A 24,485-nucleotide genomic window follows, 5' to 3' on the forward strand; every position below is an offset into this window, starting at 1 on the left:
TGCGATGGCATTCTTATGGGGGGATTGTCTACGGCTGAAGAGATAGTCACGCAAGAGATCACGGACAACCCTAGAGACTACACGTCCTATGCTACTCGCTCAATCGTTATGGCACGCAAACTCAACTGGGACGATGCACTTCAAGATGCAAATAAAGTAAGTCATACGACATGCACTTCACGTGGACTAACATCGATCCTGGCATAGTCACTACGCATAGATCCATCGTTAACAGGCTATGTTGCGAAGGGCATTGCCCTATGTAGGAAAAGACAGTTCCGGGACGCCACGAAAGTTTTTGACCTTGCATTTACATCGACTGATGGCAATTCGACAACCCATTTACTTTTCTTGATCAAGGCATGTTTCTCTTTTATTGCACACTCCGCGCTAGTCACAGGCTATCGCACTATTTAATGCAAATAAACATGATGAGGCAATGCTGCGCGTCCAAGAACTAGTCACTGATTTTCCCGATACCGATCTTCTTGCTTGCCGTGTCGTTGAAGTGAGTATGGAGTACAATTTTGCGTGCTGACACTGATGGTTCCACGCGTCCCGAATCAGACGTATTTACACGTCCAACTAGGCACCATTGCTTTGAGTAGCTGGTGTCACAAGGGCCAAGCTGTCAACCATTTCACTTCCGCTGTCAGTGCTAGCGCCCTCTTTTCTAAATCGTCAATTCATCGTATGTATGGGGATTTTACCGTGGTACGTCGGTGTCATACAGCCATCAATGTTTTTTCGTGCTCAATTGCATTTTTTTCTGGGATTTTGGCAGCTCTTCGGGTGGGACCTTGAGTCATTGTGGCTCACCGCCCGCAAGCAACTATGCTACGCACTAATTCGGGTGGGTAGATTCGGAGAAGCATACACGGCGTTTGAATCCATGATGGACGCATGTGATGAAGCTATAAGACCCAGCTTACGTGTGTGGTTCGCTGGTAAGTCGTCGGTAATGTCACATTCTGCGATCCTTGACTATTTTTTTCTCAGCTTTCTAGAAAGACTGAAGCATACTACGTCTTGCCCGTGGAGATACAGCCCTCTCCGTGAGCAGTCACTCTTGCGTTTTGAAATGCAAAGATATTTTGTACGGTTACTCGACATTACATTTACCGCATGACAGGTCATAGCTTAAAATCAGACGAAATGTTCTATGTACAACACTCACACGCCCCTAGTCCTTCCCTCCTACCACATACTATGAATTGCATTTATGCCATATGGTAATCCTTTCATTCGACACGTAGTACTCTTCTTCTATTTCTTCGCGGTATGATTGGGCAATCCACTCACGTTGGAGATATACGCCATACTCATGTTCAATGCCCATGTCAATACTTGCTGCTGTAAACACAATTGATTGGACAAATGATGAGACAGCCAGTCCTTGCATAAGTGTGTATGAGGAACTACGTGTTCTCGAATGTGCGCTCTGAGCCTTCATGATTGCCGTATTACACCATTCTATACATTACAAAGTTATAGTGGTACCCAAGACCGACTGTTTATTCTACAAAGTGATTTCTAAGGGAGGCACGCTACCTCGACTAGTACGCCTATGATTGATATGCTCCAGCATAGGTCCCCCAAGTAACAACTCAAAAGCCTCTTGGTCGTCCAGTTTGCGGTACTCTTCTGGAGGATAAAGCGAGTAGATTCCCCGAAAGCACTTCCTTACAAGGTTCCATGACACTTCGTGCGATCCGGATGGACGCACATCTCTGATCCCCCCTGACCAAAACTGGGCCTTTCTTGCTTGGCATAGAGAAGCATCCACTTTCAGCCATTCTTCCAATGGTCTGTTCTTGCTGAGGAGGTTTCCACCTTCGTACCGAAGACAGACCCAGGTGAGGACCCAGATCAACGATTCAGCATCATGCGCATACACATGCTCGACCTTGCCTGCGACGCCGTCTGGCGTGAGAAGGTCTGCCGCCATGAATGGTACCGTTCCTGTACGCTCGAGGCCCCTGGGACCATCACGGTTAAACGACGATAAGTCGTAGTCGTTGAGAACGCCTATGAATTGACCGCGTAAACGGTACACCATGAGATTGCTAGGGCTGACGTCCCGATGAAGCACGCCTCCCTTCCAGAGGGCGCGATGACCTGGCGAGTGGTGGATGAATGATGAAGAGCAGAAGAAGGGAAAAAACTTACACTTCACAACTTGCCACCACGCGGCAATGAACTCCTCGCCAGAAAGCGTCGTAATTGGGATAAGCTTTCTGAATACGATGATGTACAGGACGCGGCTGCCCTGTTCGGCCCGTTCAGCGTCCTTCAGTCCTAGTGCGACTCGGATTTTGGACGTGGATGTTTCTTCAAACTTGTGGAACCAGACCAGCTCTGGGACGTGGCCTCGCACATCCGGATCTGTCTGTGCAATCTTGTAGACCTCCTTGAGGATGTCTGGCTCGCTCTGACGCGTCTCTTCTGGCCAATAGAGCTTGGCCACCAGTTCAGGGGATTCGTTCAGAAAACAGGCGTCCCGCTGCAGACCTGAAAGTGCCTCGCTCTTTACTGGAAACACAGTAGTTGCACGTCCGCGTATACCAAAATGAGTGACGCGCTCCTTAGACTTTACATCCAACTCTAGGTCGATTCGGGCATCCTCAATCATTACCTTGCCCGAAAATCCGGGCTCAGGCTCAAACACGCGGTTGAGGCCCCACTGCTCGTATCCCATCCGCTGCATGATCAGAAGCAAGACCAACCAGCGTGGAAGGTCCTGAACGAAGTTGATGGCAGCGCCTTGAATCGTGGTTTCGCGATCACAGAACCAGATGTAAATATAATCGTCTGGAAGGAGTTGTCAGTTTGGCGCCAGGTTAACAGCATCCCATCAACTTACTGTTCACTATGAAGGAGATGACGTGTTGCCGCGCGATGTGAGCCGCGAACATCTCTGCAACGTAGAGGCCGTTCTGGACAACAGGATGGGGTTTTCTCGGCTCCTTCTCTTTAGTCCGATCTTCATCTCGCTTGCGCTTGACTCCTCTGCTCAATTGCGACGAGGGTCTTACTACCTCGCACATGTCAGTAAGGAAGCACAAAACAGACAAACTACAGCTTACACTCATTCGATGCTTCGTGGGGGGTCTGAGCAGACCCAGTAGCAGGCGTTGAACCTGTTGGCTTAGCAGGGCTGTTCGCGTCCTTCCTATATTCCATGTACTGCGCAGAAGGAGAAGGAACGACATAATCTGTCTTATAAACGGACGGTGGATGGGTCAGAGACTTCCGGGTGCGTTTGAACTCCAATGTCGATCGAACATCGGTCCATTGAAAGTTGTCTTTGGGCGATTTGCACGCCGTCTCGGTAAGAACCTGGGTTTCTTGCGTTTCGTGTGCTTTCGTACCCAGGGCAGTTTGATGAGAGACCACGACAACGTCAGGCTTGCGTTCGGACTGTTTGTCCTGGTGGTCCTGGTATATGGGCATTGGATCATTGACATGAAGTAGAATGTTGGTCTTCTCGTCGACCTTGAACGCAGGTATCCCATCTACATTCACCTTGCTTAGTTCACGGAGCGCACAGTTGGCGGCTTTGACGAAAGGAGCATATGTCAATGGTTCGAGGTTGGTATCACAACTTGACAATGGCGTCAGTTTTCTTTCGCACTGCTCGAGATACTGACATACAAATTAGTCAGGTGTCCCTTTATCTCCTGCGCTACAGCCCCCGCATTGCAGATAGGCAGAACAGCATTGAGAGCAGTTTCGAGTAGCTTCGATTTCTCATTGACAGAAAGGTTTTGAGAGCGACCTGTGCATCTTGCAAGGAGTTCTTGCAGCATCGTATCTGCCTTACACTTCTCAAAGTTTTGGACGTCCCTCGCGATCCATGGGCGGACATCATTGACTCTGCGAAATTCACTGATATGGGTGATCGTGGCGAGAACAAAAGGAAGAATTGACGCACTCAACGCCAACAGTACTGATATGTTCGCTGACAGCAGCGGAACCGACTGCGAGTGGTGTGGACTTGAGCCCAGTCTCCAAATCGGCAGACAAGGTAGAGTTACGGGGAGGTGTCTTGTCACGGACGGTGGCGTCAGCACTGTCGGCCATGATGATGAGGTCCTAAGGAGGCTCAGATAGAAAAGAAAGTGGGTTGAGAATCAGAATACGCAAACCTGAGCTAGCTTTTAAACTAGCAAAACACCATTGTTAGATATTTCAAGTCAAGGTCCACAATTGATAATCGATAAGTAGTTGAACGAAATTGATGGCAGAGCCAGACTCACGGCCGGTTTAGTAAACGATAAATTGACCGAGTTCATGACAACGACAATTATGTAATCACCTTCAACATGAGTCCGCAGGTTGAGTTCAAATCCAAATCATCATGTATCCCTAGATTCCTACTTGATCTCTCTTGTTTTCTTTGGCATGTATCCAACACGTACCGGTTGCAATCCAAATAAAGAAGGTTTGTTATGGTATAAAGTTTTACCGCGTACAGAGGCGCATGTGATCATTCTCACTGGGCTGGCACTCCATCAGGGCTTGTGGGCGCGTTGAAGAACCATAGGCTGTACAGCTGTCACCTTCACGGCGGCCCTTTACCTCCGTTTTGATTTACAAATTTCAAACCTTCGGACGACAAGTCACTTTCAGTAGTCCCCCTGAACACCCGAGTAATCAAGGAATCTGATGGTCTTTCTGATGTTCTTATATATCTCTCTGCATCCGAACAACTGGAGCGATCTTTTCTATAACAGAAGTGTGAGACGAGGACACAGGGAGCATCGAAATCACTCATCCTAGAATGATGCTGTGGTTGTTGCCTTTGGCATCTATTGGGTGCGATGTAAATGAACATTTTATTGGTCCATCTTGACGTTCACGCGTCCCGCGCGTCGCACAAGAAAATTTTGCAGAAGAATTTCACTGATCGACAGCCTTTGCCTTTGCCTCCGTTTCTGATTTACAGATTTCAAACTTCCATTTCGCCGAACACTTCTGTTCATTCTTAAGCTTGAACACACGAATAACCGAGGGATCTGATTCAGGACGTCTTATCAGAAGTCACTGTCCGCATTCCACAGCCGGGCTGTGCGATCTTTCTTGTATGGAGTAAAAGTGGGAGAAGAGGACCCAGCTGCTCCATCAGCGAGCCTTAGAATCACTTTCCTGTAGTCCTCAAGGTTACACATCGGAGCTCAGGGGATGAATGTCACGTCAAACGGTAGTGCGCTGAGACTCGCGACTTGTCGATCACCACTCAAGAGGCGCTGATCCATCTTCTGCAGGCAAGGTCCACCCACTCGGCAGATGTTGTTGCTTGTCCATCCATAGGATCCGAGTCATCGTCTCCTCGACCAAGGAGAGCTCGGGAGAACGGTCAAATCTTGCGTCTCCTGAACTGTTAGGCGGATCTCTACCCATATTTATCTCTTTATAAGTTGGTGATGTGCTCTACGTGTCTGCGGGTGCCTTCATTATCCTTCATGATTACCCCATCATTTTGCTGTTCGCCACCGTTGTGCTCCTTATTCATGCATGTTCGCTGCATATCTCGCTTCCGACATGGTACAACGTGTCGGTTGAAAATTGTTTGGTGTGCTTCGTCCCCTGTCGTTGAATCATTCTTCGCATTATGATCAAGTTTCTTCTTTAACCCCTCTCGCTCTGCCCATCGCACGACTTTCAGTAGGTATCTGAATATATCTACAACGTACGCTGCTTCAGCTTCGCACCGAACACTGGGCATCGCATTTTTTTCGGTTTCATACATCATGATAGTGAGATATAGGTGTGCGATTCCTGAGAATGGTCCCGGCTTATACAAATCAATATCATCTAAGCGCAACCCAACCAACCACACAACTCCATCTTCTGACTGATCCCTGTGGGCAGTCCGCAACACCATCTCCTTATGCAATTCATTTTCCTTGCAGTTCTCCGATCAAAGCACAAAGCTCCCAAAGCCTCCCTCCCGGGCCCGTCCTGCGAATATGCACACTGTCGGCGGTCGCTCAGCACGGAAATATACATAAAAGTCTCTATTGGCCAGAGGAGGCACCAGAGAAAACCTCAGATCCTCGATGAAGTCTACAAGATTACAAATAAAGATCAATCAGAGGTACTGGACCACTGGCATCATTGCTGATCCGGAGATGATCTGGTTCGACAAGCGAACATCCACGGCAAAAATCAGGCGCACACTAGGACTCAAGGACGCTGAACGGAGCAGCTGTACCCTGTGCATCGTGGTGTTCAAAAAGCTTCTCCCCATTACTTTGCCCACCAAGAGGGAGTTCCTCGCCGTGTGGTGGCAAATGGTAAAGTGTAGGCGTTCTTTCCTTCTCGTGCTCTTCGTACATGCATCCCATATTCTGACAGGCCATCGCGCCCTCTGGAAAAGGGGTGTATATCACTGCAACGTCAGTCTCAGCAATATCATAGGATACCGCTTATATGGTCAATTCATAGGTGTTCTCAACGACTACGACTTATCGTCATTTTAACGAGACAGTCCTAGCGGCCTCGGGCGCCAGCGGTGAACCTTCCCTCGCCAGAAGCCGTGGCAGGCAAGGTCGAGAATGTGTATGCGTATGATGCTGAATCGTTCATCTGGGTCCTCAGCTGGGTCTGTCTTCAGTATGAAGGTGGCGTGCGCAGCAAGAACAGACCACTTGAGGAATTTCTGAAAGTGGATGCTCTTAGATGCGCGGAACAAAAGACCCACTTCTGGTCAGTAAGGCTCAGTACCATGCGTCCATCGGAATCGCACAAAGTGTAATGTGAAGTTGCAAAGAAGTGCATCTTGGGAGTTCACTCGTTTGAACGGGAAAAGAGCAAGTATATGCACATATAATTGTACCGAATGCGACGATGCCAACAGAAACATGTGGATTGCGGTCGGAAGAGAAGGTAAACATAAATGTGCCAACAAAGAGTGATCGTATTCACAACGGTATATGGACTTGCTCAAGGCATGGGAGAAGAGCAAACGCCTTTGGATCTACACTTGAAGTGAGCCAGTGTCGTGGAAAAGGCTGAGAACATACGTCTAGAACAACCACGCATCGCTGGCCTTGGTAGTCAAGAAGAAATTGAGCCAAAGTATCTGAGGAAGGTTCCTTCATGAAAATGCACAAGTCCAACGTAGCGGAACGAAGTTGCAGTACCGCGTTAGATATGAACATCGCCCGTCGTTCCAAGCATACATAAAATGTATATATACGCACACGTGGTGGTAGCTTCCTTCCTGCATAAGTACGTGACCCGAACCGCAGTATCCCGTGAGCTATTGCATATACGTGAAACGCATAATTAGTCACGCAAATTGCGAGGAGTTTTCACGATCCTTAAAATCACGTGTGAGCCTACCGCGGACGTTTCCGCAAATACAAACTGCATGAATAGACGTACTTAATGACCCTCGCTACGGCGTACTCGACCAAATTCATGATGCCATGCCCATCGTCGAGAGCGAGGAATTGGATTTTTGAGCTACATCAGTAGATAGTTCGAAGACAAACGAGGTGGTGACTCATGTCTGCGGTAGTGCCCGTGGCCCCACACTCACCTGACTCACCTATCAGATGCTTATTAAAGTGGCTTGTGGTGGACGCAACCGCTAGCCATATATAGTGACAGTCACGTCTGAATGCGATAGAAGTCATAAGAGTGAAGGACCTTAGGTGGAGATGTTCAGTCGAGTCACTTTAGTATAGGACAAAATAACTTCAATTGGCGTACTTGTTGTTCAAGAATTATAAATATGACTATAACATGTGGGAAGGAAGCGTCCTGCCTCGGGACGTGCCACTAGTGGAGATTGAAAGACTGCTATTGTGCATTTGAGCTGGCAAGGGCTTGAACGTTCGTATTAATTTGGTGTCTCGACGGTTGAAGCTAAGGACTGAGTCTGTTCGATAGCTTTGTTGTTGATGCATGGTATTCAGGAGAGTTCGTCGATTCATCAGCGGCAACACGAAGGCGCTTATCATCACAGCTTTATATGTATTGAGAGTTCTGATGGGGCTGATGCTGTGAAGCAGTATAAAGACGCTCGGTGGACGCACCTTCAGGACTTAGAACGAGACCGATACTATCTCTCTAGCAAGTGGACCGTACCCAATACCATCAGCCTCCAGCAAAATGAATAGGCTCAGCCCTAGCACTACACCCATTCGAGCGTTTGAAGATCACTATCAAGCGGTGCTCGCAGTCGCAGTGCTCCCTGATAGACAGCGTATGGTCACTGCCTCGTCGGACTCCTGGCTTCGTATGTGGGACTTGAGGGCAGGTACATTGTTGAAGATGATGGCGGGGCATACTAAGAGTGAGGTGTGGGCATTAGCGGTGTCGCGAGACGGGCAATTGATAGCAAGTGGTGATGAGAAGGGAGAAGTCATCGCCTGGCACGGAGCAACTGGAGAATTTCTCATCAAAGCTATCAAAAGCCAGTTCGGGATGATATCCATGGACTTTTCTCCCAGTGGTGCAGTGCTAGCCACCGCTTCAATGGACCAAAAGGCGAAGTTGTGGGATACGAAAACCTGGCAGTTACAAGGAAGACCGATCACGTGTGATGATCGTGTCTTCTGCGTTCGCTACTCGCCTTCTGGCGAACATCTTGCTATTGCAACAGCCAGCAACATCGAAATACATAATCCGGGCACGAGGCACCGTATCGCAAAGTTTAATGGTCACAGCTCATATAACTGTTCGCTCACCTGGACACCTGATGGCACAGGCCTTCTTTCATCAGGCAACAATGAGGATCCTACCATACGAGAGTGGGATGCATCCACCTGGGAGCAGGTCGGTGATGCCTGGATGGGACACACTAACGATGTTAATGTCATTGCGATTCATCCGAGTCCTGCTGGAACGCTCGTCGCTTCTGCATCTGATGACAAGCAAGTCCGTCTCTGGCGCCTTTCAGATCAACGAACTATCTCCATCTTCCAGCACTCTGACCGGGTGTGCTGTGTCACATTCTCCACGGATGGCAAGCATATACTCAGCGGAGGTGACGATGAGAAGATATCAGAGTGGGCAGTACCCAAGAATGCTTTGCCCAAGGATGCTGAGTTAAAGGTATTTTCCCATTATCATCCTGTCCGTTCTGATTGTTCATCTCGTCTCGTCTCTTTTTCTATTTTCAAGGCTGAAAGCTCCGATTCAAAGGCATATTTCCACCATTGACTCTAATAACTAAATTCGAGCATACCTTAGATTCTCACCATCACCACCAGTGCCCGCAACGCCCTTCTTTTGGGAGAATTGTCTACGGCTGAAAAGATAGTCACGCAAGGGATCACGGCCCACGCCAACAACTACACTTCCTATGCCACTCGCTCATTTGTTATGGCACGCAAACGCAACTGGGACCATGCACTTCAAGATGCAAATGAAGTAAGTCATCCGGCGTGCACTTCACATAGGCTAACATTGATCCTGGCATAGTCAATACGCATTAATCCATCGTTAACAGGCTATATTGCGAAGGGCATCGCTCTCTATGGGAAAAGGCAGTTCCAGGACGCCACGAAAGTTTTTGACCTTGCGTTCAGATCGGCTGATGGTGTTGCAAGGACAACACATTTACTTTTCTTGATCAAGGCATGTTTCTCTTTTATTGCACACTCCGCGCTTCATTATGAGTCACAGGCTATCGCACTGTTTAATGCAAATAAACATGATGAGGCAATGCTGCGCGTCCAAGAGCTAGTCACTGATTTTCCCGATACCGATCTTCTTGCTTGCCGTGTCGTTGAAGTGAGTATTAAGTACAGTTTTGTGTGATGACTTTGATGATACCGCTTTTCGCATCAGACGTATCTACGTGTCCAATTAGGCACCATTGCCTTGAGTAGCTGGTCTCGTAAGCTTGAAGCTGTCAACCATTTCACTTCCGCTGTCAAGGCTAGCGTTTTCTTTTCCAAATCGCCAATTCATCGTATGTATGGGGATTTTACTGTGGTACGTTGGTGTTACACAGTCAACGATGTTTCTTCATGCTCAATTGCGTGTTTTTTCTGGCAGCTCTTCGGGTGGGATCTTGAGTCATTGTGGCTCACCGCCCACAAGCAACTATGCCGCGCTCTCATGCGGGCGGGTAAAATTGGAGAGGCATTCACAACGTTCCAATCCACGATGGAGGCATGTGATGAAGCTACAAGATCCAGCTTACGTGCGTGGTTCGCCGGTAAGTCGTCGGTGATGTTACATGCTGCGATCCTTAACTACTTTTTTTTTCCAGCTTTCTAGAGAGACTGGAGTATGCTACGTCTTGCCCGTGGAGATACAGCCCTCTCCGCGAGCAGTCACTCTTGCGTTTTGAAATGCAAAGATATCTCGTACGGTTACTCGACATTACATTTATGAAATCAGACCAAATGTTCTATGTACAACACTCACACGCCCCTAGTCCTTCCCTCCTACCACATACTATGAATTGCATTTATGCCATATGGTAATCCTTTCGTTCGACACGTAATACTCTTCTTTCATTTCTTCGCGGTATGATTGGAAAATCCACTCAGGTCGGAAATATGCGCTATCGCAAATTACAGTCGGAATTAAGCGACTGAGATTCTGTGTTATGTCGTCAATACTTGGTTTGTATTTTCAAGCTGTAGTCTTGACCAAGAGGGTCTAAAAATGAATGGTTGCGTGATTACAGTGTTGTATTAAAACTATACTGTCCTAAATAAGTTACTAACAGGGACAATATATATAAAATCTGGGTGAACACGCGAACATGCAGACCCGCACACATCTATTAGGCGCTCATGCGGAATCTCAGCGATGTTCTACCCAGGGGGCCCAATTGAGAATGTGGTCCGTATGGTCGGCGCTCTTTCTCGACGACTGGATCCAGGCGCAGGTGGCGGGCTCAGGATGGGCGAAGACCCATACTGATCCGAATTTGTCGCACCGGCATCAGTGCGCCGCTCGAGATAGGAAGTATCATCAGAAGAGCGGTCCCCCGCTGGTGTTGTCCATACGCGTACCGTACCGTCGTGGCTGCCTGTGGCGAACATGAAGGGTTCGTCGGTGGAATGATTCCATGCAACACATGTCAAGTCCCCGCCGAATGTTTGGGGTCTAATGTAATGAAGTAAAGCCGCAGTATCGCGATCCCAAATGTGGATATCGCCCGCTGTGTCCGAGTATTCATGAGTACAGTTTTTAGATGAAGCCGACAGGTTAGGAGAAACGTACCTTTTCCTGCGCATAACACTAGCTGGTCCTCCTTGCCGCCAAAGTAGCTAGAGCCCGCGATATCCACCTGAGCTTTGGGCAGATACGTATGACGGAGAAGCAGCCTAGCGACTTGTGCAAACGAATGTTGTTCACGACCTCTGGCATCCCGTACCAGCTCCATCTTCCACAACTGTGGAGGTGTCTACGAATACGATATAAGTGATCAGAAGATATAAAGATATCATGACTCTCGGTACCTTGCGCTCAAAAGAAATCAGCACGTTTCCACCCCTTTTGGATATCGTGATATCACGCACGTCGTTCACGACGGGTGTCTGACTTTTGAACTCCTTCAGTTAATATATTCGAAAAGATGAAGGTAGCTCACCTTTCGAATTGTTTGGTCTCAATATTGAAAACTAGGGTATACGAAGTCAACCAGATGGCCTATGGACATGCACAACGCTCACCTATTATGCGTTTTTCAACCCTAGTGGTGCGGCTTGGATGCAATCCATTAGGTGCGGCAAGGAGTGGACCCACACCCAGTAGCCGTTGACCATCTGGAGTCACAGCTACATTGTGCAACTGGATGCGACCAAAGTGATACGAATCAAGAACCTTGAAATATATTCAGTCGGAATTCGGCTGACACCGAGTAATTTGATCACACCTTTCCTTGGATGTCCTGAAGAAAGAGTTCACGATTTATCAGTGCATACACAAATAATGACAGTTGTGCTAACCAGTCTAAAAACATCACTACCTTCGACGGAGAAGAAATGCGCTGTTGTAAAGCATCAGTAACGTACAACCAGACAGGACCATAAAACGAATTACTGTCGCTGTTAGGCAGCCATGCAATAGATGACACAGAGTGCGGCCGGTCGATTGTTCTCTTACTGAGTCCATCCTCCGTCCAGACCTTGATTCCGCGAGTTAATCTTGTTAAGAGAATGGTACCGGTCGCAGACCTGTCCGATCACATTTGAACATTTGCATTTAAAGATAGTGAAACACTCGCTGCATACCATGCAACTTGGCCGATAAAACCTCGCACATGTACCAGAACAGCCTGAGTTGAAAAAGATTCCTGGGCAAAATTAATGTAAACAATGTTTGTAAAGCGCAACACCTCATATGCTTACCCCGACACGAAAAATGATAGAAGACCGATCCCAACTTGACGCAGCATATCAGCCGGAGAAGCCACAAAGAAATCATAACGCACCTTGACGTAGCGAGATATTTTCCGTTTGGGGAGAACTGTAGATGCCGAACAAGGGCTGTATGTATGGAAAGGTCCTGTATGGGTTCCAAAGTTCTCAGCTTTGGAATCAACGTGGAAACTCTCTGTCCTCGAATGGTATTCAAACCGATGGACGAGAACCGGGTGGGAGACATTCCCGCAGTGGAGTTCCGGTCAAAGGAAGGTGTTCGTGGCGGCATGAAGGGCCGTAGATACAGCGGGACCTGCCCCGCTTGCTGTTGCTGCATCATGATGACAGAACGAACAGCTCCCTTAAAGCGCTGACGGGCAATGGATCGACGGGAAGACTCGCTCTCCTCACTCGCAGGTGCATCCAAAGAATTGGGACGCTCGGTGTATTCCGAGCACATAGATAAAGCTGGTTCGTGGTGGTGAGAAATTTCAAGCATCTGCGGGCCCTCCTGTGTGGTTGGAAGAGTATGGTGCTTATGTCTGAACCGTGTAATCGCATTGGTTACCTTCTTGAAAGACACTCGTCTTATCAAGCCGCGGATCGCCAAGATGCGTTGATTGCAGTAATGGATGATCTTTCGCACTTCCACAACAGCAGAAAGGAGGAGCATGCGGTGGGTTGTTTCATTTATCACATCCTCCAACCATACATGACCGCGATGCTGAACGAATATCCAGCGTTCTGAGGCGAACCAAGCGGAGACGGCAGCCAGGCCGAAGGAAGTGACAGCCTGGGAATAAGTAAGCACGCAATTCAGAAGCGCAGAACTATCAATAGACTTACTGTAAAAACAGTGGTGATTGTGGACGTAACAAAACCCTGACCAAAATATGACGTCTTAGACACGCGTCCATCAGTACAATAAGACCCCATACCTGATCTGTAGCGTATGTGAAAAGCATCAAGCCCGCGGAAAAGCATGCCACAGACATGACGAGAAAGACTAAAGGCGATCGCTTAATCCATATCAATACCCACCAAGGTACCCTATGTCCCGGAGAACGACTGAATGACTGTCATTAGACACGAGTACAGGTACAGGTAGGACGAATGATAGACTTACTACATGGCTTGCTTCCAGGTGAGACCGAGTAGACTGTTCACTGCGGCTGCTATACTGAAAACCAACGAGGAGAACCAGAACGCATTAACAGACTTCTCCAACACTCCATCCGTCAACTGGTATGAGAATTGTAAGGTCGTTGCTGTCACAGCTGAGAAGAACGTCGCGACTGTCGACAGGTTTAGCAGGTTTGCTGCTGCATGCTGCTGGGCAAACCTAATCGTCGGTACGCCTGGAGGAGAACATAAGTTTGGAAGTGCCAAGGATGGATTGTATGTATACCGATTTCAATAAACATCGACAGATTGACCGTGATGTTGTCGATGTGCTCCCCAATTTCCGATGTCAGATCGTGGATATAGCGCTGCACTGCTGGATACCGAAATTGACCTGAAACTAGTTGAGAAGATTGTCCAATGCAAGCCCATGCAGACACGTTACCTTTGTACTCCTGAAGACATGAGGCCCAATACTAGAAGATACGGTTAACGGAGAATAATGTAACACACCAAATAGTCTACCTTGAGATCGACTTCGAAAGCACGCATTGACGTATTGACTGCCTCATCTGTAAACTCCGGAAACTCGTTCAAGCAGTTCAGGAACGTTACGACATCTTCTGCGAAACTAGCGAATTGACCAGGAAAACTTTCGGGATCAAGACCATCATCATGTATGGGCCTGAGCGGGGGTTGTTGACCTCTCCATGTACGTCGTCGGTCCATCAAGTTAGGGTTAACCAATGTTTCCCGAGGTTGACGCGAAATTTTCCGAGGGAATAGCGTAGCTGCGTTCTCGCGAAAAAGAAACAATAATTTTGTGAGGCGTTCCCGTAGTCGAAAAGCAGAGGACAATATTCCAACGGAACTGCCAAGTTGACGGGCAGCGTTAGCGAAGTTCCGGAGCTACATGGGAGGTGAGCGCTAAAAGGCATGAGAGCTGCATCTGTTCATACCTCTTTGTCAAGATTATCCATCCGCCTGTGCAGACTAGTCAGTGCAAGGAGACAGAACAACAATGTGGGTCTTACCTCTCGAACTTATTAAACAATTCTGACCCTGCAACTTGTAGTTTTTCATCCACAGTAGCTGAAAACAACTCAGGCCAAGATTGAGTGATGCGCTGACGACCACTCACGGCCGTCTCGGTCATCTTCGAAGTTAGAAGGAAGGTTGGCATCTAAAATAGACAATTAACAATGTATGATGGCCAGCGGGGACGACTGACCATTGTCTGAAGACGCCTCGTTGCTAAGCTCACTCAGGACATCCAAGAGACTAATGATTGTCTGCTTCCGTCTCGGGTCCGTAAACGCTTCACTTCGAGTGTAGGGGCTTGAGGTTGCGTCATGGAAAGAACGAGCAGCATGTGCTGCTCCTGTGCCTTCAAGATAAGTGAGAATGGTCAAAACTGCTCTACTGGAGGACGTACCACGAAACATAGAGAGAAAACACTACCGTGTTTGCTGCAGCGATCGTCCCTGGGTATTATAGACGCAAGGATCGGATCCTAGTTTTGATGTTGAAATGGGGAACTAAAGTAAGGCTCTGAAATATGCTTCAAACGGCAGAACGGCCTAGGCGAGCACCGCATGTAGAAGTCGTGATTTGAAGGCGAAATGCGAAATTCATACGCTGAATGTCTCAGTGAGGAATTATTTAAGATGACGGCATGTTATCGCTAGACTCACTGAACTCAGCGATTCGGAGCGTGACAGCCTCGAGGAAGAATACGAAGCACCGGTGACCCTGACGTGGAGCTGCGCTGATCTATAGTAGAGTGCTGTCAAGCTGATAGGAAGATAATAAGTGAATCTACGGTGAATCATTCTCAAAATACATAAGCACGGGACAGAATAATGGGCAAAAAAATTGGCGAGATAATATGGACGGGTTTCAAGGGCAACGTGTAGACGTAAAAACGGTGTGATCGGGTACTGATGGATCAGACGTGCGGAAGCAACGTGTTTGCAAGTAAGTGAATTATCAAAGGATGACCATAGATGGACGACTAGTGGAAGCCTGTGGCCGCGGAGGTGAAACTTTTGTTAAATGGACTAACATATTTGGGATGAACTGAAGAGGTAGCCTGCAGGAATCGGATATGGCTGTCAGAGACGCGATGGTCAGTGCTCAGTCAGAAGCAAATGACCACGTACAGATACACTTTCAGAGCCTTATCATAGCTTCCAGTACGGCTCTATCTCCTGCGCGGAGAACTCCGTAAAAGGAGGCCATGATCTCAGACTTCTCAGGCTGCTACGGAGTGAGGTATCAAAAGGGCTCCATGACGTGGTCCGCAACTGGTGAAAGATATGCCGAAACCGTTTAGACTGGTTGTTTCAGTGGAAAAGTAAGAGGACCCTCGAATATTTCTGCCATAGTGCTGCCGCTGGTATCATCTTCAATAAAATGTGGTAGGAGCGTGCTGCATCGTCGTCGTCTCAATCGATTGGACATGTGACGGAGCATGTGACAATGACCAACTCGTGATGCCAAAAAAGGGAAGTTCGATTGCTCTTTCCACTGCGACTTCCTTCCCTCACTGAGTACAGTAGATCCAGTCGAACTCATCCGTAGCAGAGGACATTTTAACGCACTCATGAACCATGCGGATCCTTTCATGGAACATTGTAAGAAATGATCCCAATTCCTTCACGAAAGAATGTACTCTGACATTCCGCTTTGACCGACAGAATGGTGTCAGAACTCTTCCTCAATATCACCCGTGAGTTATCCATGATTTCCACCTGGTTTCCAAGGGCCTAAAAACCATAGATGGAATACCTTCACTTCATTTCAGGGAATTCTGGAGCATCTCAAGGCAGATATAATCTGCTTTCAAGGTGCGCGTTGTTCATTCATTTCACCTTCCCCTGTCGAATGCCCAAACCTTATCTATCCAAGAAATGAAAACCTCGCGTTCCAGCCTGTCACGCTGTGTTGCTTTACCAGAAGATTTTGAAGCTTTCTTCTCCTTCCCACAGAATAAAGGAGGGTATAGTGGTGTCGCGGTTTACGCTAACTCCCGCACTGTCATTCCACTCCGGGCAGAGGAGGGTCTCTCCGGCATCTTGCAGCCTAAACCACCTCTGACGTCGGATGATCGGATATCTTGCTCATATCCCTGCACACATGAAATCGAACTAATGCCGGACGAGCATGGATCAACCCCAAGCGATTTCGCTGCCTTAGATGCTGAAGGCCGTGCCCTGATCGTAGACTTTGGCCTATTCGTATTGATTAACGTCTATTGTCCAAACGAAACTTCTGATGCTCGTCTTCCTTTCAAAATAAATTTCCACGTCATGTTGCAAGATCGAGTCCAAAAGCTCATGAATGAAGGCCGGGAAGTTGTGGTCGTCGGTGACATCAATGTCTGTGCAACGCCACTGGACCATTGCGACGGTCATCTTGCTAGTAACACTGCAACTTTTTACGACCATCCTGCTCGTGCGTGGTTTCATAGGTGGTTGAGTCCTATTGGTTGCATGACAGATGCCGTGCGGACATTCTGGCCTGGCAGAAAGGCAATGTACACATGTAAGACGCAAGTGGGGTTGATCTCTTCCCATCTTTAATATGCTTTTTATGTTAGGTTGGAACACGAAAATTTCAGCTCGAGAGACCAATTATGGTACCCGGGTTGACTACATTCTCGTTACACCCGGTATGCTTCCCTGGATCAAGCACGGAGACATTCAGCCATCGCTCAAAGGTTCTGATCACTGTCCGATATACATCGATCTTCATGACGAAATAACAACTGACGCTGGCGAACGATTATTCCTCCGTGACGTCTTGCCAATCAACGGGAATCGGGAAGACCTGCCTCGGCTCGCAGCACGACGATGGGAAGAGTATTCCGGGAAGCAGAAACTACTGTCCATGTTTTTTGAGAAAGGGAACAAGCTGCATCCACCTAGCAATTCTCCGCTTTCGTCGCTTTCACCCACTCCAGACACACAACTGCCCAGGGATCATTCTGGTACTGCACAGCCCGATCACACGCAGTCTGCCATTGTTATTCCACCTTCAAATCCCTCGCTGAGCTCTCGTAATTCGGCTTGCGCATCCACGAGTCAGCCACCCGAACCATCGCTACAGTCAAATCCCAGTCCGTCACGCCAAACTACGCTCCCAGCTAGTTCTACCAAACGCAAGCCATCAGACAATGCAGCAAAGAAAGCGCCCAAAAAATTGAAAGGTGGTCAAAGCAAACTCTCCTCGTTCTTTGCGCAACCGACAGTCTCGCATCCTTGCAGCCAGGAAATTTCTCCAAGCGACGTCACCGATTACCAGGACTACATAGATTCCGACCATCAGCTCGCACTCGAGCTTGCCGCTTCACTTGAAAATCCGCTTTCACAGGGCTTAGCTACCTCAGCGACGCCTTCGGCTTCGCAAAGTAAAGCGGCGTGGTCACAGCTGATGGCTCCCATCCAACCACCAAATTGTCTTGTACACGGTGAACCTGCGAAGGAGCACACCGTTAACAAGCCGGGTTTAAACAAGGGTAAAACTTTTTTCCTCTGTTCGAGGTCTGTCCCATCATGATCCTTCATTTCGCCTCTATCTAATTCCTTTCATTTAGGTCTGTCGGCCCGGGGTATGACAAAGGTAAAAGCGAACGTCTTCGCGAAGAGGTGGATCACCGATACCGATGCAATTTTTTTAAATGGGGCAACGACGCCAGACGGGAAGCCAAAGACAAGTTTTCCGCGTCATGAAATCAAAAACAGCCTCGAAGCAAATTACACTGGTTGCATACACATACATACCTCGGGCCACGGTTGCTCTTGTCCTTCATTAGGCATTTATTTTAGGGTGTCATCGCATGAGCATCAGACACGTGTTTGGTGCGTGGTTTACACGATACAACCACGATGCTGGCATCTATCCACGACAAATCCACGAAGATAATTATACCTTTTGTACCTCTGAGTGCTATGATCCGCAACTCAACGCACGGATGATAGACTATAATAATAATAATATGTTCATTATGTACGCTGTTGGTCCGGGACTATGCTCTTTAGCGCACGACAAATGCGCTTCACGGCAGCCACCACCTTCTTGACGTTAAGCGAAATGCAGAAAATTTTGCGTACGACACGGCGGCTATATTATAGAATAACAAAATACGAAGCGCAATCCGCCTACACGACAGCAGCGACGATGACGTGGGGCGGCAGACATTAGACGGACGGCTAACTTGATCCTCGGATTTGTTTCTTGGCAGTTCCAATCATGGTATTATTTACCTACAAAAGGCTTAGAAGTCACCACACGGAAGAACGATGGGTTTCACCTTCGTCGCGAATCGCAAGGAGCAGAGAGACTCATTCAGATGTGCCGCCAGCGGCGAGAGGTTCAAGATCATCTGCCAAAATCATGTCATACTAACATCTCCATAATCAAATCCCGCGCTTACCAGGGTCTTGGAATTTCCGCTCAACGAGTTTTGCAACAAATACGTCAGCTAGAAACCTCATCAGCGTCGATCAGAAGGCATGGGGCTAAGAAGCCCGCAAATCACCTTTGAATTCCTATATGGAATGTGCTTCTCTCCTTTTTCTGCTTTTTCGCCTAGTGCAGCGATAACGTCCCCGAGCGCACTCAAGCTCTTGTTAATATTTTGCGTCTCTTTCAGTCGGTCTCTGTCCCCCGCAGCCCCACTCGAGTTGAGGCGCTCGCTACCAGCAAGGTCCACGAGATTGAGGCTGCCTTCACAGCTCTCGCCGGTGTGGGTGTTTGTACCAGAGATTCGGAGTGTGAAGACAGAGTGCGAACGCGACGAACGCTCGTTCATAAGGGTAGCTGCCACGGTGCGCCTGGAGTTAGCGACACGGAGGAGGGAGGTGACAGACGCTGGAGATTGCAAAGGCATCACGTTCACATCAGTGACACGAGTACCCGACTTGTCGTGCTTGATTTCATGCTTCTTTTTGTCGAACTCACCCTTGCCGAGGAGGTCGTTGATTGTTTCGTTGTACTGCGCATTTTCTCAATTGGGTCCCTGTAGTATAACGACAAGATACGCACAATCTCGAGGAACTGGCCGTCCATCTTGTATTCCCATCCTTTGGACTTCAGGTCATCGGCAGCTTTGAATACCTGATTCACTGCGCGAGGTATCATACCTGTCGTGGCCTCGGTCTGAAAAAATAGTGGGTGAGACATATGAAACCTACACGAAAAAAATGTATACCGATCCGCCTTCCATAGTGAAAGACTTGCCAGAACCTGTTTGGCCGTAAGCAAATATGCAGACATTATAACCGTCCACACAGCTCTGAGCGAGGAATGAAATCTCCTCAAAAACTTCGATCTGGGTCGATTCAGGTTCGAATACCTGAGGAAGAGCAACCTCAAGATCGTGCAAGCATTGTTAGGAGAGAACGAACCCGGTCAAAACCAAAGTTGTAGATTTCTTTGCGCTCAGAGCCCATGGCGCTGGAGCTCGAAGAGGAAACGACAATCTCCTTGTGGTCCCTTTTGTCAGGAAATGTTATATCAGCTTCCCGTCCCTTTTCCTCGTCATCAGGAGTTAGGTTGCTGGTGAACGAAGATGAGGGCGACAAGTCTGAGGTGAGGACAGGGCGGACTCGACAGAACACCCGAATGTTGCCCTTGAGCTCCTGAACCATATTGTGCAACTTCCGGCGTACCATCTCGCTTTCCCTAGCGTCTTGCTCGAGGTCCAATATTCGTCGATGCGCGGCTTCGAGCTCGAGCGTCTTGTCTGAGGAGGTGGTCATTAAAGTATCGAGCTGCATCTGCGTAGCAGCCTTCTGTGCCTGGAGAGCATTGATCTGCGCATTGAGAGCAATATGTGAGGTAGACTGATGTGACAGTGTTGCCTTGAGGTTTGACACGTTATCTCTCTCCCTCTCCAAATCACTCTTCGCCAGCCTCAACTCATCTGCAAGCTCTCTTGCCTCTCGAGCTTTACTTTTTGCTTCCATCTCGAGCTCCATAATCTCCTTAGCATGCTTCATGCGCAACTTCTCGATTTCATCGCTTGCGCTCACCAACTCTCTCCGTTTATCAAGCTCAAGTGACTTGGCGTTGGCGAGCTCGAGTGATAGAGCACGATGGTTCGCTTCGAGCTCGGCTACTTTGGCGCGCTCCGCATCCATAGTTTGGGCTAGCTTTTCGGCATTAGCAAGCTGTGTGGATTCGATGGAAGCAACCTGGTTTTTCAGGTCACGGAACTCTTTTGTTTGTAGTTCGCTTCCGCTAGCGACTCGCGATGCTGAAATGACACGTCCCGGAGGACGTAGTCCTGTTGACAAACCAAGTTGTTTTGGTGGTGCACTAGTTGCACGAGTTGTCCGCCGTGGTGCTGAGGTTGATAATTTCGGTGGTTCGGGTCTTGTGAGGCGTTGTGGACCTGACGGCTGTTTCGCCACAGGGCCTGGATTTGTGGTTGGTCTATTGAGAGCGCTTCGGCTTGCAGCTAGAGGACGAGCTGTGGCACCATTACCAATTGCTGGGAGTTTGCGGGGTTGATCAAGAGCCTCTGCATCCAGATCATCTTCTGCTTTGCGTTTGTAGCCCAACGTCGACGTCGACATAGAGAAGCCTAGTGTAGTGGTGATAGAAGAGATTGGGGGGTCTGACGGGTCTGGAGAAGACCTTAGGCGCGGTAACCGCGACATTACGAAACGTTGAATCTGGACTTTCAAACACTTTGGGAAATCAAGTAACATTTTGGCGACGCGTCGGAACACGTGATTTTAAATAACCCCTTCAAGAGGGGTGGGACTCGGATCGCAACAAAATTCATATACTGGAAGTTCATACTTACTCGTCTTGCAATGTTGACGCTCTCGGTGCGCTGCCAGCGCGTCTCCTGCCAACTGCTCGCTTCGTCGTCCACGAGTCCGCTCGTTCAGACGCGTAGCTATGCAACACAGCCAAAGAAAGGACAGATCGTAAAGCAGGCTTGTAAGTCCGCATTCACGTCGATTTAATATTGCACGTTCAAAATGCATGTGGGCTATAGCGCAGGGATTCAAGGGGAAGAAGAACACTTCTTCGGGTCAGATGGAACATGCAAAGAAGGACAAGAAAATGATGGTCTGTTCTCGTTCTTTGAATATTAATCATAGCCCGACTTCCGTCCGTTAGGCCTTCCAACCGTTGCCCGTCTCGCAACTTCCGCATCCGTTATTTGAGAGTGATCGTCCAGACACCCTTGCCTTGCAGTCATTCCATCCCGTATGCTTTAAGTTTCTTTTCCATGTATGTTTGGATTGATGCTTCCTAACAGGAAATGCTTACGAGGGTTGCCGAGTCCCAAGCACTCAAATTCCCCCATAATGAAAATGATCCCTTCCGTATCTTCGGGTTACCAAGAAATATCCTTGTTGAGGTTCGTGGAATGTCACATTAACGCACAGGTAAATTGATCAGTTTGCTCTTTAGTTCCGCCTGCTTTCCAAGCCCTGCAGCGTTATACGTTCTGTGACAATCGACGCAATTAACAAGTTAGACGCGGCAAGTGATAAGAACAGCAAGGAGTCTAGGGTTGTCTTGAGTACGCTTCTAGTATACCTGTCACAGGTTTTCATTGACATCTTTTCAGCTGGACCCCAGGGCTGTGGAAAGAGCTATCTTCTCCTGCAAGCCTTACAGTATTGCAATGCTCGCGATTGGCTAGTCCTCTACATCCCTCGAGGTCTGTGTTTTCCAGACTTCTATTACAAGGCTAATCCCTGATATCTCCCATAGCAACTAATCTTGTCAACTCCACAACTGCCCACACTTACGATATGCGAACTCGAACATACTCTCAGCCAATCTTTGCTTATCAAACTCTCCAGCGCTTTCTCAAGGTCAATGCACTCCGGCTTGAACAGTTACGCACCCAAACCGAGATAGAAATAGAACGTCGCCCTCCGGTGCCCCCTGGCACACCCCTCGTGGAGCTCATTAATATTGGCCTCAAGGATCAGGGTCATGCTCCGACAGTGCTTGGTGCTGTGCTAGAAGAAATTGGGAAGCAGACAATGTGAGCCATTTCGTCTTCTCCGTGTCCAAGACAAGCATAGTCTCAACGGATGGATCATAGTTTCCCGGTGCTTCTGGCGGTTGATGACTTCCAGGCATTATATTGCAAGTCGCACTATCGTGACCAACATTTTTCGGCTATCAAGTCGTACCATCTTTCAATGCCACGCCTTCTGCTCGAGTACGCATCTGGACAGAAGTCATTTGTAAGTGCCTATGAAAATTTGGGCGCCTCGTTATCTGAATGTAATAAAAATTAGGCCCGTGGTGCAGTCTTTGGCGCGCTCTCGATGGGTAACACAACATTCCCACTACCTCTGGAGCTCCGCGAAGCTCTTTCTCTCGAGCATGACCGTCCCTGTGGACCATATGTCAAGCGACAACCGGAGCTCGTAGAATACGCCCACGGCCTCGAGAGGCTGGCAGTACCCGGTAGCCTGAGCGTGCCCGAAGCAGCATCGGTTTTCGAGGTGTGGATGAAGGACCGGGCAGTGCCTTCAAGTGAGTGGTGTTCTTCATTCATTTGTTTGTGTCAGGGTTTGACAATCTAAAACAGAGCCCAATGATGAGTTATTTCTGACAAAATATAGCGAGGCTAGCGGGAATGCAAGAGCGTTTGTTTGGAAGGGATTGTTGTCGTCCATGTCAGCATAGTAAAGCATACATTTTATGTTATCTGGGTGCGCACCATCGATGGTCTGATGTTGCCTTTTTATGAGGGTGTCTTGATTCAGTCAGGGAGTGCTTGTCTACAGAACCATACTAGAAGCCGTAATGGGGTCTCACTTGAAGAACCTCGCACAATTTTAGCGTGGTTCGTTGATGTGCGAACTTGAACGCAATTTGACAGATTACGCCTTTTGTTGCGCTAGCTATCGAATGGCGAGAAATACGTTATCCGGTGGGTTTTCGATGGGGTGCTCACAATTCCATTCAAGTTCGCACACATGCGCCCATCATGGGGAAAGGCTGCGGCCATGCTTGAAACTATCATTATTTTTCAAGAACAGGTTCCCAATGGTCGATGCCTATGAAATCACTCATGACCTTTCCTGTTTCTTCCTCCTCGTGCATTGAGGCTACGTCATCGTATTTAAGCATACCATTTTGTCCACCACTTTATACACACTAATATAACATATCATGAACTCTCGCTAATTTTACCCTAAACACATGCCAAGTCATAGATGCCATCTAGGATCTCCTTCTCGTTTTGTGTGTTGTTGGGTGCATGTCCGTGGCATATCGCGGCCAAATGCACAAATAGCTGGGACAGGTGTGTCCGCGCCTTCTTCCGTAAAGTGAATTGATGCATATATATAACATTTTCATTCTGCGCCTGACGAGAAGTGGGTATCTCGTGCTAGGCTACAAACGCCTTCGCTCGTGCAAATCGTCCAAGAATCTCCGACTCCTGCAGTGCACAGTTCGAGTCAAGGGCACAATGCGTATTTGGACTTGTGTTTTTTTTCGCGCGTGTACTGTCTGAGAACTGGTTGTACAGTGACTGTCATTCATTATTCCTTTGTGTTACCTGATCCGCTCCAGTTCGTCTTTCACAACCCGCAATCTTGATTTTTCTAGCACTATCAGGATTCACACCAGAGGCCAGGTTTGGAGTTATTAATACAGTGAAGAAGTCGCATCGACTTCTGGCCGAACTCCGATGGTTCTGTAGTAGTCGTCATCAGGGGTATACTAGTACCATTGGGTTTCGCTGTCATATGAGCGGGTAGAGGGGACTTTGTCATAACGGTATCGGCGTCCGTTTTTAATCTTTCTTTAAACTACTCGCCGTTGATTTGCTGATTTGATAAGGATCTCCGCTGCCCGTTTGGACCGTATCGCATCTCGAGCGACCTTGCGAGTTGTGATGGGACCTGTGGTGCCTGCTTTGCTCGTTCGTCTGCGCACTCCTTCCATAGTACCTTAGAGTGGCCTGGCGCCCAGCAACGGTGAGTCGCCGTCTGTCATTCGTGGGATAGTTTGTCGTGGTACTCG

At 48.3% G+C, this 24,485-nt stretch overlaps 6 protein-coding genes across 6 annotated transcripts; 3 read left to right on the forward strand and 3 right to left on the reverse strand.

Annotated features, from left to right (window-relative positions):
* Positions 1–1,519: 1,519 nt before the first annotated feature.
* On the reverse strand, positions 1,520–4,113 carry F5891DRAFT_1277567 (uncharacterized protein; the record flags this gene model as incomplete). Its single annotated transcript, XM_041370273.1, has 6 exons — positions 3,935–4,113; positions 3,655–3,876; positions 3,087–3,604; positions 2,864–3,034; positions 2,170–2,811; positions 1,520–2,118 (listed from the first exon to the last, which is right to left on the reverse strand). Exons 1-6 carry the CDS (start codon positions 4,081–4,083, stop codon positions 1,520–1,522), a joined length of 2,301 nt encoding a protein of 766 aa, XP_041227393.1. The 5' UTR covers positions 4,084–4,113.
* Positions 4,114–5,826: 1,713 nt separating this feature from the next.
* Positions 5,827–7,472, forward strand: F5891DRAFT_1172505 (uncharacterized protein; the record flags this gene model as incomplete). Its single annotated transcript, XM_041365594.1, has 8 exons — positions 5,827–6,299; positions 6,361–6,401; positions 6,451–6,475; positions 6,500–6,715; positions 6,863–6,891; positions 6,954–6,993; positions 7,298–7,340; positions 7,387–7,472. Exons 1-8 carry the CDS (start codon positions 6,063–6,065, stop codon positions 7,470–7,472), a joined length of 717 nt encoding a protein of 238 aa, XP_041227394.1. The 5' UTR covers positions 5,827–6,062.
* A 3,255-nt stretch (positions 7,473–10,727) lies between these two features.
* On the reverse strand, positions 10,728–15,344 carry F5891DRAFT_232192 (uncharacterized protein). Its single transcript, XM_041371020.1, has 23 exons — positions 15,158–15,344; positions 14,899–15,101; positions 14,695–14,850; positions 14,605–14,646; positions 14,498–14,555; positions 14,423–14,447; positions 13,989–14,372; positions 13,909–13,939; positions 13,750–13,857; positions 13,468–13,699; positions 13,280–13,409; positions 13,188–13,223; positions 12,413–13,134; positions 12,330–12,363; positions 12,213–12,274; positions 12,022–12,155; positions 11,928–11,968; positions 11,855–11,869; positions 11,652–11,802; positions 11,570–11,600; positions 11,439–11,520; positions 11,200–11,383; positions 10,728–11,137 (listed from the first exon to the last, which is right to left on the reverse strand). The coding sequence occupies exons 2-23, from the start codon at positions 14,906–14,908 to the stop codon at positions 10,788–10,790; spliced, it is 3,018 nt and encodes a 1,005-aa protein (XP_041227395.1). The 5' UTR covers positions 14,909–15,101; positions 15,158–15,344; the 3' UTR covers positions 10,728–10,787.
* A 569-nt stretch (positions 15,345–15,913) lies between these two features.
* F5891DRAFT_232196 (Endonuclease/exonuclease/phosphatase) lies at positions 15,914–18,345 on the forward strand. Its single transcript, XM_041371021.1, has 6 exons — positions 15,914–16,099; positions 16,163–16,194; positions 16,245–16,312; positions 16,374–17,009; positions 17,065–18,007; positions 18,061–18,345. The coding sequence occupies exons 1-6, from the start codon at positions 16,076–16,078 to the stop codon at positions 18,194–18,196; spliced, it is 1,839 nt and encodes a 612-aa protein (XP_041227396.1). The 5' UTR covers positions 15,914–16,075; the 3' UTR covers positions 18,197–18,345.
* Positions 18,346–18,676: 331 nt separating this feature from the next.
* Positions 18,677–20,608, reverse strand: F5891DRAFT_1127999 (P-loop containing nucleoside triphosphate hydrolase protein; the record flags this gene model as incomplete). Its single annotated transcript, XM_041364236.1, has 7 exons — positions 18,677–18,730; positions 18,778–18,849; positions 18,901–18,948; positions 19,006–19,461; positions 19,512–19,625; positions 19,678–19,821; positions 19,874–20,608. 7 exons carry the CDS (start codon positions 20,606–20,608, stop codon positions 18,677–18,679), a joined length of 1,623 nt encoding a protein of 540 aa, XP_041227397.1.
* A 681-nt stretch (positions 20,609–21,289) lies between these two features.
* Positions 21,290–23,637, forward strand: F5891DRAFT_1221482 (mitochondrial ribosomal death-associated protein 3-domain-containing protein; the record flags this gene model as incomplete). The annotated part of the gene is made up of 10 exons (XM_041369436.1): positions 21,290–21,419; positions 21,478–21,551; positions 21,603–21,692; positions 21,745–21,846; positions 21,900–22,011; positions 22,060–22,152; positions 22,206–22,485; positions 22,546–22,690; positions 22,745–22,985; positions 23,041–23,637. 10 exons carry the CDS (start codon positions 21,290–21,292, stop codon positions 23,136–23,138), a joined length of 1,365 nt encoding a protein of 454 aa, XP_041227398.1. The 3' UTR covers positions 23,139–23,637.
* Between the last annotated feature and the right edge of the window lie 848 nt (positions 23,638–24,485).

This window comes from Suillus fuscotomentosus, assembly GCF_016647785.1.
Source record: "Suillus fuscotomentosus strain FC203 chromosome Unknown F5891scaffold_20, whole genome shotgun sequence".
Classification (NCBI taxonomy): domain Eukaryota; kingdom Fungi; phylum Basidiomycota; class Agaricomycetes; order Boletales; family Suillaceae; genus Suillus; species Suillus fuscotomentosus.